Source organism: Dendrobates tinctorius, unplaced genomic scaffold (genome assembly GCF_039654945.1).
Source record: "Dendrobates tinctorius isolate UK_male_01 unplaced genomic scaffold, ASM3965494v1 ptg000029l, whole genome shotgun sequence".
NCBI classification, from domain to species: domain Eukaryota; kingdom Metazoa; phylum Chordata; class Amphibia; order Anura; family Dendrobatidae; genus Dendrobates; species Dendrobates tinctorius.
Genome location: NW_027361697.1, coordinates 54,418,346 through 54,432,897, shown reverse-complemented (window position 1 = coordinate 54,432,897; position 14,552 = coordinate 54,418,346). Strand labels below are relative to the sequence as shown.

The 14,552-nt window shown below is 40.4% G+C and overlaps 1 protein-coding gene across 2 annotated transcripts in view; it reads right to left on the bottom strand.

The window, feature by feature from the left end:
- Positions 1-14,552, bottom strand: part of OLFM3 (olfactomedin 3) — a 345,834-nt gene that overhangs the window by 102,095 nt on the left and 229,187 nt on the right. For both annotated transcript variants that reach the window (XM_073571715.1, XM_073571714.1), the window contains exon 2: positions 8,505-8,651. In XM_073571715.1, coding sequence (XP_073427816.1) covers positions 8,505-8,651 — 147 coding nt within the window. The remainder of the gene's footprint in view (positions 1-8,504; positions 8,652-14,552) is intronic.

The window sequence follows — 14,552 nt, the reverse complement described above, 5'->3', positions numbered from 1 at the left end:
CTGATGGTTTAAAAGATTGATGGATTTTCTCCTCAGCCCTCGCATTAGTTTTTAATAGAAGCCCTATATTCATGTCTTGTAGGAATTGGATGCCTTACATAAGCTGTGTAATAAAAAATCTATACCTGTCCTTATTCCACAGTGGCAGCTCATCATCAACACTCCTGCTACACTGTGCATTGTCAGTAAAAGCTCATTCACCAGTGTGATCCATACAAAGATCCCTGTTTCATCTTGTATTATCTCTTTCTTTCTTCTTGTACATATTGTTTTGCTGTGTTAGTTCCCAGACTTGTACCTGTGTTTAGGTCGTATAAACATCATTTGTAGCCTACTATATATGTTAAAAGTATAGCAGCAGTAACCTTTTTGGTCTTGTGCCCAGTAAATATGATTTCTGGTAATTCACAAACCAAGAAAATGGAACAAAAATTCCTCAACCATGAGCCGTTCCACTCATCAAGAATATACTGCATATGTTATCTATGCAACAGTGCCCTCCACCCTGTTTGCATCTGCTGACACAACTGTGCACTAGTGGCACCTCGATGTCAAAGCATTACCATGACTAAGTTCCAAACCAAATCTCTGCCATTGGCTTACAGCTTATAAAAGACTGGAGACCAATCCCCTACATCAGCTATTGACCAATAACACCTACAGGATAGCTGATAAATGTACAATCACTAGGGGGTGGCATTACCTGGACATCTACCAAACCCAAGAAGGAATACAGCTTCCCATTCCTGGAGAAATTTCCTTTATTGGACAAAGTATATAAAATCCAACTTCATCTCAGCATATTGTCACCACCGAAGGTGGGACAGAACCAACGCGTTTTGAGCTTAGCAGCTCTTAATCATTTAGGGGCAATGATTAAGAGCTGCTGAATCCAGCTTCCCATTCCTGGAGAAATTTCCTTTATTGGACAAAGTATATAAAATCCAACTTCATCTCAGCATATTGTCACCACCGAAGGTGGGACAGAACCGACGCGTTTTGAGCTTAGCAGCTCTTAATCATTTAGGGGCAATGATTAAGAGCTGCTGAGCTCGAAACACGTTTGTTCTGTCCCACCTTCGGTGGTGACAATATGCGGAGATGAAGTTGGATTTTATATACTTTGTCCATTGAAGGAAATTTCTCCAGGAACCGGAATCTGGATTTCTTCTATTCATTTGGACATTGATCCTGCTGCACTGCAGGTTTCCATGCTTGAGCTCCTGGATTACCAGAGGGGTGAGCTGGCTTTTTTTTTTTCATTTTTCATAACCCCAAGAAGGGGTTCCCTTGTTCCCCATTTGAATGGAGCCTTGGTCTCTCTCACACACACACAACTATGGGACTGACAAAAATAGCCGAGTACACATCTTAGCTTAAAGGTTGCCCACAACTCGGACAATTTCTCAAACTCTAAGTTTCCCCCTTCTAAAATAATAACCCTTAGGCTATGATCACACTATCAGTATTTGGTCAGAATTTTACCTAAGTATTTGTAAGACAAAACCAGTAGAGGAACAATGAGAGAAAAAGTGTAATAGAAACATGTCACCACTTCTGAATTTATCAGTCACTCCTGGTTTTGGCTTACAAATACTGATGTAAAATAATGACCAAATACTGAACCTATGAACCTGGCTTTATAAAAAACTTATTAAAGGTTAGCTAATGCTGCAATTCCATAGACATCACTCATTGGTAACATTCATTACATCCCCAACAAGAAGCACATTCCTGCTAGTTAGACCACAAAACTGAAACAAAGTGTTGTTATTTTACAAGGGGGAAACATAAGGATTGAAAAAGAGTCATCAGAGGAGTGTACAACCCCATTAATATAGCAGTAGTCTGCATGTGTGATGAATGCTCTATTCAAAAAGATTCAATGGGACCCTTATTTTCAGGATTGGTGGTGGTCCTAGCAGCAGGATCCTAGCGATCATACATTTATGACTTTTCTTGCAAATTAGTGGCAGTTGTTAGTGGACTATCCCCTTTAAAAAATAGTTTATATAATTCGGAACCTAGGTGACGCCCCTTCATATCTGCATGCAATTTACTATTTTTCCTATTGTACGATATTTTGTGATATTTGACTTATGTCCAGGTGGCATTAGATTCAAAGTTGGGGCAAATTAAAAGTAATTGTTCCTGGACTCCCAGCCATACCCAAGTCAAACTTGTGAATAAGGTTAAGGCTAGGTGTGGAGACACGGGGGACAGTGGGAGCTCTCATCCGCTGGCCCAGCTGTCTTTAAAAAAACCGCATGGACCAGGGCTCATCCCACTGAATGACAGCTATTTTTTCCCACGGGCAGAACACTACTCAGACAACACATGGTGAGGGTGAAACAGTGTGGCAATAATTTATTGTTGAACCACCGGCAAACAATAACATAGAAAACAGTCCCAGCAAATATCTGTTAGGCGTCGAGTTTCCCTCATTGCACAGGGGGAACCTCAAGCCATGTCCTCTGCGGCTGCAGAGATTCCTGCTCAGCAGAGACATTTGTCCAAGCGTCTTGTCCAGGCTAATGCTAGGCATCTGGTTGCTCTTTCAGGCTCTGCTGTAACACCATGCTTGAGTCAGCAGCAAGCAGACGCTCCAGGGACTATGTCCTGTATTTTGCCTACTGAGCATGCTCGTGGGACGACCTCTTATTGGAGGTCGGAGGTCACATGCGCAAGTCCCGTTCATGCTCTGATTGGTCCATTACTGGGAAGGTCCTGGAAAGACGCCGCTATAAAAGAGTCACATGGCCACTCGGCCATGCGCTAGTATAGACTCATGTGGCTTATGGTAGGTAAGATGACGGATGCTTGTTACCGCGAATGACTCATTATGAAACCCCTACCCTTGGTTGTGTATGTTGTTAGGGTCTAGTGGTTAGAGTCAGCACCTGTCAGTGGCTAGGCTATATGCCACAGTGCATCTCAGTACTCTGCACTTACTAGCGTCCGACTGTGCCTCCCCGCTCAGGGCACTGTCGTACCACACCAGGTAGCAGTAGCCACCAGTGCGGCGCCGTGCGCAACTCTAGCGCTTTCCTCCCCACTCTGGGTGGTTAGTGGTGTCCACCAGAGCGGTGCAGTGCAAACTGGTGCGTTATCTCTTGTTTGGTCTCTTGCTGGCTCCGCTGCATCAGCACCGAGCGCTTGTGGACTAGAGGGACTCTAACCCCGTGTCCTTGGGGCAGAGTCCTGTGTCTGTATACTAGCGCTCATCCGGCCGAGCTCTGTGAATTTAATAGGCTTCGGCATCTACATTGTGTGGCACCGCGGTTCTGTGAATTAACAGAACTCGCTCCTGTACACACCGGATGACGCTAACCCGCGTGTGTTCATTTATTATTTAAGATTGCTGTAAAAAAGAAATAGCGCAATAGTGCATTATCTGGTGTGCAGATAACAATTGCAAGTAATACACTCACCAAATGGAGTTTTGTAACAGGCAATGGAGGATTCACTGCTGCAGAACCACAGATCCACAAGGGACCACCATGGAAGACTCTGGATAGGAAAAATGTGGTCAGACAATCCGCGCTGCGAATCACTAAAAACTCGGATTATTAATACAGTGATCTTTATTCTATGCATTTCAGAGTCTCACAGAACTCCTTCTTCAGGAAAAAAACACAACTTGTGGATTTTTCCTGAGGAAGGAGTTCTGTGAGACTCTGAAATGCGCAGAATAAAGACCACTGTACTAATAATCTGAGTTTTTAGTGTTCGCAGCGCGGATTGTCTGACCACATTTTTCCTATCAAGAATCTTTCATTTATTATTTGCCGTATAGTCTCCACCATTACTTAGCAGCAGTATTCCATCTCTGCACGGTGGACCCCAGGCTGAGAACGCACCTCATTATCATTTTATTATTTGGTGCGTTCCGCCAGCCTAACAATACCCAAGTGCAAAATTACAGAGTCTTCCACTGACTAGCCAGGATTAGAGCAGCTGTGACTTTGGGACTTCCTGGGCTGCCTACCCCAACCAATGGCACCCCGCTTTTGGCTTGCACCCACAGAGAGGAGGTGATGACAAGATTTGGAAGCTCACTGGTAAGAGTGAGGTATGTGGCCAGGTGACCTGATTGTATTAACCTGCATTCTTCAAGACGTCTTTGAGGGTTCAGCAATGGTCAACTGAGCAGATGTGTTCTTCCAGCTGGGGCCGTAGTCCCCTAAGCTGATATCATGTAGAATGATCCCTGCTGTGATTTTGTAATGTCTCTCTGATTTTACTTGCAGAATGATCAAAAACCCTTTTTATACCCCCAATTGTGGCTCAGTTCATCATCCACAGATCAGGGGGGAGGTGGAATGAGTTTAACTCATTGTTTGAGTATTTAATCATTCTGCATAGATCACCCTTCTCTGTTTTGCAGGTCAACAAATTAGCTATCTTGGTATAATGTGTAATCAACATATTAAAAAAATCTATTGCTCTATGACCTTGTGTCCTTGTCCACCAGAGATAACAGACAATAAGTTACAACAAACATCAACTCAAGAGTCAACATTCAGACAATATGATGATAGTCCATGTTTCTTCACCAACTAAGAAAGAAACGCATAAATTCACTAGTCAACATTCAGTCAATAGCCTATGTCTCTGGGCCTACTGAACCTACATCTGGCATTATCAAGAAAAAATGCTGTTTCGTCACACTAGGTTCACATTAATACAGTGTTCTGTGTCGAGTACTACATTATAATAATTTATTATTTCTACAGCACCAACATATTCCACAGCACTTTTCAAAAAGAGAACTTGTTATGTATAGTCCAGCCAACAATATAATAAATAGGATCATTCTAATAACGCTACGTGTACTAGTCACCAGCCAGTATCTGCACAAGTACAGATACAAAGTTGTATTGAGAGCATGGAAAGAAAAATAGGGAATAGTTAGTTAGATTAGTGAGGTGATAAATCAGTCTAAATAAATGCTTTTTCGTGCATGCTTGAAACAGTGGTTACTGAGAATTAACCAGATTATCTGGGGTAAAGCAGTCCAGGAAACTGGTGCAATACAAGAGAAGTCCTGGAATCGGGAATGGAAGGTTCAGATTATAACTGATATTAGTCCTAAATCATTAGCAAAATGGACAGGATGGCTAGGCATGTAGAACTGAGGAGCACTTTGTGGGTAAGAGTGATAAGCTTATATTGGACTCTGTAGCAAATGGACAACTAGTGCAAAGACTGGTATAGGGTGGAGGAATCGGTGTAGAGGTTGGACAGAAATATGATTCTGGCTGCTGCATTCAGGACAGTTTGGAGAAGGGGAGAGTTTAGTAAGAGGAAGACTGATTAGTATAGAGTTGCAGTAATCCACATTGGAGCTTCTATTGAAATTACAGAAAAACTGTATTCTGATGGGAAAACCAACAGAGCCATTCACCTGAACAAAGTCAATATGGCCACTGTGCAACTTCTGTCCTGGAATTATTTGTATTTTTCAGATTGCACATAAATGTTTTTGTGCATATCTGAAAAAAATGAATACTGTCAGGACAAGGGCCGGACAATGTCCACAGTGACTCCATTCACCTAATTAAAGAGAATGGCTATGTTAGGGTTCCAGATAGGATACAGGATTTTGGTGGTTCCAACACAAAACCCTGCCATAATGTATGGCAAAGAGCATTATATTAATGTGAACATGGTCTAAACCTTATTCACAAGTTTGACATAGGTCTGCCTGAGAGTCATGGAAAAATGGGATTCAATTTTCCCAATTTTGAATGTAGTGCCACCTGAACACAAGTCAAATATAATAAAATCTGATATGGAATCACTTAGTTCCATTATTATATGCACTTGTTTGTGCAGTATAGCTATTCCATGGATTGTATTCCATTTATATTTTTCACAATTTCCCCACAACTCTTACACCGTTCGCTCCCTATTTTTTCTTAAAGGGGATTCTAGGCTTTTGAGATTGAGGGTGTAATGGAGAGGGAAAAGGTGTAAAAACGGCACTAGAAACCCCAAAATAATACTACAAAATATGTAGAAAATCGATAATCACATTTATTTAATAAACATGGTGAATGTCAAGACATTAAAAACATTTACAAAGCTAAAAAAGGGGGAGAATATTTCTGCTCAAATCAGATCTACCATATAATAATACATATAGAGATTCAAACGTCGTTCTACCTGTGGCTATAAAGCTGACAATAAATATAGATGTTCGGATAAAAGCAAAATTAAACACTGCAAAAAGGATTCAAAAAACACTAAATAATGGCTGTGGTGTACCCATAGACTACTAAGGATTTAAATGCTTTTAATGTCTTGATGTTCACCATGTTTATTAAATTAATGTGATTATCTATTTTCCTTTACACATTTCATTTTTTTGGGGTGTACAGCACAGAATCCTTAATTATTAGCAGTGCTAGTCCCCCCACTTTCCATTTTGATTGACATTCTTTAAATTGGTTACCAATATCAGATCGGTGTAGTTCTTGCGGCAGCTATATATCTGGCTAATTGAATAAGAGCTGATCTGCAGTACTGTATGGAGCTTTGCTGTCTTCGCTTATACTCTGTGTACACGTAGCCGTCATGGGACATACAGTGGGGCAAAAAAGTATTTCGTCAGTCAGCAATAGTGCAAGTTCCACCACTTAAAAAGATGAGAGGCGTCTGTAATTTACATCATAGGTAGACCTCAACTATGGGAGACAAACTGAGAAAAAAAAATCCAGAAAATCACATTGTCTGTTTTTTTTTCATTTTATTTGCATATTATGGTGGAAAATAAGTATTTGGTCAGAAACAAAATTTCATCTCAATACTTTGTGATATATCCTTTGTTGGCAATGACAGAGGTCAAACGTTTTCTGTAAGTCTTCACAAGGTTGCCACACACTGTTGTTGGTATGTTGGCCCATTCCTCCATGCAGATCTCCTCTAGAGCAGTGATGTTTTTGGCTTTTCGCTTGGCAACATGGACTTTCAACTCCCTCCAAAGGTTTTCTATAGGGTTGAGATCTGGAGACTGGCTAGGCCACTCCAGGACCTTGAAATGCTTCTTACGAAGCCACTCCTTCGTTGCCCTGGCGGTGTGCTTTGGATCATTGTCATGTTGAAAGACCCAGCCACGTTTCATCTTCAATGCCCTTGCTGATGGAAGGAGGTTTGCACTCAAAATCTCACGATACATGGCCCCATTCATTCTTTCATGTACCCGGATCAGTCGTCCTGGCCCCTTTGCAGAGAAACAGCCCCAAAGCATGATGTTTCCACCACCATGCTTTACAGTAGGTATGGTGTTTGATGGATGCAACTCAGTATTCTTTTTCCTCCAAACACGACAAGTTGTGTTTCTACCAAACAGTTCCAGTTTGGTTTCATCAGACCATAGGACATTCTCCCAAAACTCCTCTGGATCATCCAAATGCTCTCTAGCAAACTTCAGACGGGCCCGGACATGTACAGGCTTAAGCAGTGGGACACGTCTGGCACTGCAGGATCTGAGTCCATGGTGGCGTAGTGTGTTACTTATGGTAGGCCTTGTTACATTGGTCCCAGCTCTCTGCAGTTCATTCACTAGGTCCCCCCGCGTGGTTCTGGGATTTTTGCTCACCGTTCTTGTGATCATTCTGACCCCACGGGGTGGGATTTTGCGTGGAGCACCAGATCGAGGGAGATTATCAGTGGTCTTGTATGTCTTCCATTTTCTAATTATTGCTCCCAAAGTTGATTACTTCACTCCAAGATGGTTGGCTATTGCAGATTCAGTCTTCCCAGCCTGGTGCAGGGCTACAATTTTGTTTCTGGTGTCCTTTGACAGCTCTTTGGTCTTCACCATAGTGGAGTTTGGAGTCAGACTGTTTGAGGGTGTGCACAGGTGTCTTTTTATACTGATAACAAGTTTAAACAGGTGCCATTACTACAGGTAATGAGTGGAGGAAAGAGGAGACTCTTAAAGAAGAAGTTACAGGTCTGTGAGAGCCAGAAATCTTGATTGCTTGTTTCTGACCAAATACTTATTTTCCACCATAATATGCAAATAAAATGAAAAAAAAACAGACAATGTGATTTTCTGGATTTTTTTTTCTCAGTTTGTCTCCCATAGTTGAGGTCTACCTATGATGTAAATTACAGACACCTCTCATCTTTTTAAGTGGTGGAACTTGCACTATTGCTGACTGACTAAATACTTTTTGCCCCACTGTATATCAAGCTGATTGGTTTGGATGCCATGGGTGCCCACCAATCTGATATAGATGATCTACCCAAGAAAAAAGGCTATCAATATCACAGTACTGGAAAACTCGATTAAGCTGTAATGCCAGATTACTTCACATTATGCATAGTATACAGTAAAAAACACCTAGCTATAACATTGATATGGTTCCAGAAATCATTGGTCACTACTGAATAATGTTCTTCCCTAAGTATTATGCATATGACGATGATTGTTGTCAATGAAGATTCCATGCACAAATCTTCCTGGTGAACATTATATTATCGTAGTCACTGACCTTTTCTAAAAGTTGGCGCAACTGTTTGCTTTTGGCATCTCTGGAGCAAAGGTTCTGCTCTGGAGCCACCACTGTGCAGATGCATCGGCCGTCTGGGTCCTGAGCTGAGCTGTAAACCTGCCATCCTTCTCGGGGGCTTATTTGTGTCTGCAATAGAAGAAAGAAAAAGTGTTATAAAACAGTTCCAAAGCAATATCACCCACAAATTGGTAAGTGCATGGACAACCCTCAGTCCTTTGAATAAAGGGAAGAATAAATAATAAATCCTTAGGATAAAATTGCACCACTAACAAAGCGCTCTGACTCCTTCACAATGTTTCCATCAGTGATACTCCCTGTCACCCTGCAAGAAACTAAGAAACTACAACACAGCCATATTCACTAGTAATTGGGCTCTCACAATTTAAAATACTATGTCATACTCTAATGATAGGTCATAACTATGCATGATTGGAATATCCTTCAGGGGAGAAGAAAATATGGTTTCAGCAACAATGCATGGAACAGCTGTGGTGCAGTTGGGTGATGAAAGCTACAATACAGTATTTTTACTTGAAGGGGTTTTCCTGAATCACAGGTTTCCTTTAAGGAGTTTTCTAGGAAAACCATATTGATGGCTTATGCTTAGGACAGACCACAATAAAAGATGGTGACAGTCCTGGATGGGAGAGTGGATTTATGTTGTAATGGCAGTATGCCCATGCATACTGGCCACCATTTTCCTGAACTATAAAGGGCAATTAAAAGGTTAAGAAAAAATAGATATTCATACCTCCCTTACAATGCCCCACTTGAGCCCCTCCACTCCTCACCGTCACCAACATCTTCTTTTTACTGCCACAAGCACTGAAATCCTCAGAACTCTAATTCTAGGCCAGGATGTCTGGCACTGATGAGAGGAAGAATGATTTTCCTTATGTGTCATGATGTTGTGAACTTACGCGTACTTGTGCAGAAGCCTCTTAGACCTCATCAGAGCCGGAAGTCCATCAAGGACAGGACGGGTGATGGTGAGGAGCAGAGTGGTCACAGAGGTGAGTGGTAAGGTGACTATAAGTAATTTTGTATCTTTTACATCCAGACCATAGAACACAATAGACTACATTATATTTGTGGATAATATCTTCTCTGCATATGAAATTTCCTGGAAAAATCTACGCGAACAGGCAAATTCAAATTTTGCCTGGTCATCTCAACGTCTTTTTTAGTATATTTGTTATTTTATTTTTGAATATTCATTAACATATTAACATTTTGATTAAAATACAGTAGGGAATATTAACAGCTATAAAAAACAGTGAAGTAACGAGTTGGTAGCCATAAGAATGGATGGGGGAATATTAGAGTATATTTGGGAGGTCGTTTCGAGAGAGAAGGGTCCTGCTTAAAGGTTATCTCTGGGACTTTATAAAAAACAAAAAATGGACCTAAGCACTAACAGGCAGATAATTGCAACTTACCTGCCTGTTGTGCTCGGCGCCATTCTTCCCCTGGCATGGAGAGGTCACATAGTGCTCCTGCCGGGGATTCAGCTCCCTCTGCCGAATCGACGGGGCAGGACTTCCGGTGTCTTTCTGATTGACAGCCAGTTTCCCTAGTTAGGCATCTGGAACCTGGCTGTCAATCAGAATGACATTGGAAGTCCCGCCCAGATCGCTGAGCTGAGCAGAAAAGAAGCCTCTGATCTGTAGACATGATGTCAGCAGAGGTTTAAGAATCCCAGACACAAGTGGTTTGTGAGCACTCTATGATGGGGAAGAACGGCGCTGTGCACAACAGTCATGTAAGTTGCAATTACTTGCCTGTTAGTGCTTAGGTACATTTTTAGTTTTTAATAAAGTTCCGGATATCCCCTTTAAGAGATGGCATTATCTGAATATTGAAGGGTTCAGTAATAAAATGTGAAGTTATGCAATATTTTTATTTTTTCTTTGTCTAATGATATTCAAAATTATAATGGTTAGGGTAATAAATTATAGTGTTTGCCGAATAATGTTACATTTTGAAATATGCCCAATTTGTTACAATATTCAACAGATTTTTTTTTCTAATAAGGGTAAGATAATCAAGCCTTTTCCAAAATATATATACTAATCTTTACTTCTAACTAAAGCCTATCAAGCATTTGCTTCTTATATAATTTACTAATCATTGACGTGACTCCATTACAACTTAAATATATTAGGGCTGTATAAGGATAACTGTGCTTTTCTAAGAGGAAAATTTACTTTGTATCGCCATGACTTTTCGAAAACAACGCTTAAAAATGAACGTGACATCACTTTAATGTCTGACCCATCTAATCGAGTGATAAAATAAATAAGTCATAAACAAGTTTAATGAGCTTGACATTGAGAACAAAAGAAACTTTTCTACGAGAGGTTAATGAATATCAGCAGCTGATTAAAGCATCTGGTTATGAATTGTGTCATTCGGAGCCAGCAAAAGATCAATAACGAGCTGAGAGCTCATTGTAGTTATTAATCGTCTAAGGCACTAATACAGTAGTTACAAGAAGTCAAGGGTATCTCCATTATGTTATGGATGAAGAATAAGAGGCTACTGAGCAAACTGCAGAAAGAGTTAAGTTAGACTATTGCAAAGAAAAAACAAAATACTGTATATTGCAAAAACTACAGAGTATTTGTCCTTCTAAGTAAACATTACCAGTATTTGAAAAGAAAAAAGCAAAAACTTTTTCTTTACCTATTGTAGAATAAATGATCTAAGTTTAAGATGAGGACTTTTGCAGAGTTAATTAGTCTCCATCTGACATAGCGTTACTATGATCTGCTGTAGATCCATTATCTTTTAGTTACATACATAGTTACATAGCTATGTAGGTTGAAAAAAGACAAAGACCCTGATTCAACAAAGGGTTTACGCCAGAATTCTTAGCTACAACACTTTGAAGATGTGCTAATTTTTTGGACATTTTCACACCAGCTCCATCATAACATGGAATTATAATTAAATCAATTACTGAATGTTTCCCTACAGAACTATATACAGTGGCATGTAAAATGTGGTCACCCCTGGTCAAAATTACTGTTATTGTGAACAGATAAGTAAGTTGAACATTAAATTATCTCTACAAGGGCTAAAGCTAAAGATGACACATCATCATTAGGAAAGGCCAGGTGATGCAAATTTCCCAACTGTATAAAAACTCAGCTTCCTCTAACCTTGCGCCAAAAATCAGCAGTCATTGGTTCTTCTAAGCAGCTGTCTAGCACTCTGAAAATGAAAATGGTGGAGGCCCACAAACCAGGAGAAGGTTATAAGAAGATAGCACAGGATTTTCAAGTTGCCCTTTCCTTAGTTTGAAATGTAATTAAGAAAGGACAGTTAACAGGGAGAGTGGAGGTCAAGATAAGGTCTGGAAGACCAAACAAAATTTCAGTCAGAGCTGCTCATAGGATTGCTAGAGAGGCAAATCAGAACCCCCGCTTGACTTCAAAAGACCTTCAGAAAGATTGAGAAGACTCTGGAGTTGTGGTACATTATTCTACTGTTCAGAGACACCAGCACAAATATAAAGCAACAAAAAAAGCCGTCTATAGGAGAGCTAAAGGAGAGGCAGAAACCAGAAAAAGGGTAAAAAACTCAGCTTTTATTCTTCCTCCAATACCCATTGGAGGAAGAATTGGTGGGTATTGGTGGGTATTGGAGGAAGAATAAAAGCTGAGTTTTTTACCCTTTTTCTGGATCCTGCCTCTCCTTTAGCGCTCCAATAGACCGTTTTTTTTGTTGCTTCACATTGAATTTTCCTCTCTGAGGATCAGAGGCAGGAGCAGCTTGGAGGGCAGTTGCTTGTGGGAGAACCTGCATTTGCTGGGTGGTGCTGGGAAGCTCCGGGATCATTGGTGTTCACTTACGGCTGGGATCGGTCTCAACTTCACATCCGGAAGCCGGTGAGAGATGGACTGACCAGGAGAGCGGAGGTTGTTGACAGCCACGTAAAGTGCCCTTCTGGGTTGTGAGGACACGCTCCCCAACTACCATTCACGTTCACACCGTGGTTGAGCAAGGGTGGCACAACCCTGTAAGGTGTGCACCCTGTTGATTCAGTTAGCGAATTAATTTAAACACAGGTACACTCATTGCGCCTCTCTTTGCATTTTATTTTACCTGCACAAATAAGGCCTTCATGGAAAAGTCATCAGGAGAAAACCTCTCCTGTGTCCACTCTGTAAACGTCAGAGCCAGAAGTATGCAAAAGAACATCTAAACAAGCCTGATGCATTTTGAAATAAGTCCTTTGGACTGATGACATTAAAATAGAACTCTTTGGCCACAATGATCAAACGTACGTGTGGAGAAAAAAGGGCACAGAATTTCAGGAAAAGAACATTTTGCCAACCATTAAGCATGGGGGTGGATCAACAATTCTTTAAAGTTGTGATGCAGCCAATGGCATGGGTAACATTTCACAGGTAGAGGGAAGAATGGATGCAAACATAACACCATCTGTAAAAAAGCTGAAGTTGAAAAGAGGATGGCTTCTACAAATGGATAATGATCCTTAAAAAACATGAAAATCCACAATAGACTACTTCAAAAGGTGCAAGCTGAAGATTTTACGATGGCCCTCACAGTCCCCTGATCTGAACATTATTGAAAATCTGTGGCTAGACTTCAAAATAGCAATGCATGCAAGACGACCCTGGAATCTCACAGAACTGGAATAATTTTCCAAGAAAGAATGGGTGAAAATCCCTCAAACTTGAATTGAAAGACTCTTGGCTGGCTACAAAAAGCATTTACAAGTTATGATACTTACATACAAAACAGGGCACTACTAAGTACTAACCATGCAGGGTGCCCAAACATTTGCACTGGCCTCTTTTCTGTTTTGTAATTTTTAAAATGTAAAATATAAAAAAATATGTATTTTTTCCTTAAAATATAAAGGAAATGTGTCATCTTTAACTTTAGGCCTTTTAGGGATCATTTTATCTTCAATTTGCTTAATTGTTCACAATAGCAGTAATTTAGACCATGGGCGCCCAAAATGTTACATGCCCCAGTTCAGATTTTCCTGCTCTGTAACATGCTGACTGCAGATGGATTGCTCATACAATGTGACATGTGCCCTTTAAAGAGGATCTTTAACTACATTTTTCATGTTTAGCTGGACCCACAAGGTAATAGATGCTGCAAAGGAGAATAAGGCATTTTTTTATTTTGCCTCTCCATTGCAGAGATGTTAACAAAGCATTAGACACTTAAACAGTTGTTTAAGTCCAAGTGGGCATTAACAGAGAAACTTCACTGGGTGTGTACTTCTTCCTCTTTCTGATGATAATCAATCCTAAGCAGGCAGCAACACACTGAGGAAAGAAGAACACCTCCCTACAATAGCACTGACAAAGCTACATATGAAACGCGCGTTGGGGTGCTGGGCGCTGTGGTTCAATCAAACCACATGGCACATGGTCTGCATTTTTGGAATATGGTTGTTGAATATAATTCTATTACTCTAATGGGGTCCTTGACACTATTTTTTGTAAACCATTGATATTCATCAAACACACCTTTTTTCTTTTCCATCTGCCTTGTAATTTATTCAATATGGCTATGTATCTATGTGCATTATGTATTGATTGTATTCATTTATAATAACTGCACAAACCATTTGTATTAATTTTTGAACCAAGCTGCCCAAATTGTTTTTACGGGTTTTTTAGGGGCTTGTTTGTACTGTTTTTATTCACTGTGTGATTTTTTTTGTAATAAAGACGTCAACCTTTGTATTAGTATGATATTACTGTTACTATTATTTGATATACTTTAAGTGGTGGTATTGGTCTGTATTTGATCCTTTTTCATGGTTACCTCCACATGACATTACATGCTCTTGATATATTATGGTCTACAAATCCTTTTTTTCTGTATTAATAGCACTGACAAATAGTCTGCTCTTCTCACTGCGGAGTGCTGACATGCACTGTAGCACAGCAGACTTGGGTGTGATTGACAGCTTTCAGATCTTATTTCTGGCAGTCAGTGTGGGGGGAGGGGCAGTGCTGCACAGTTGAGTATGTG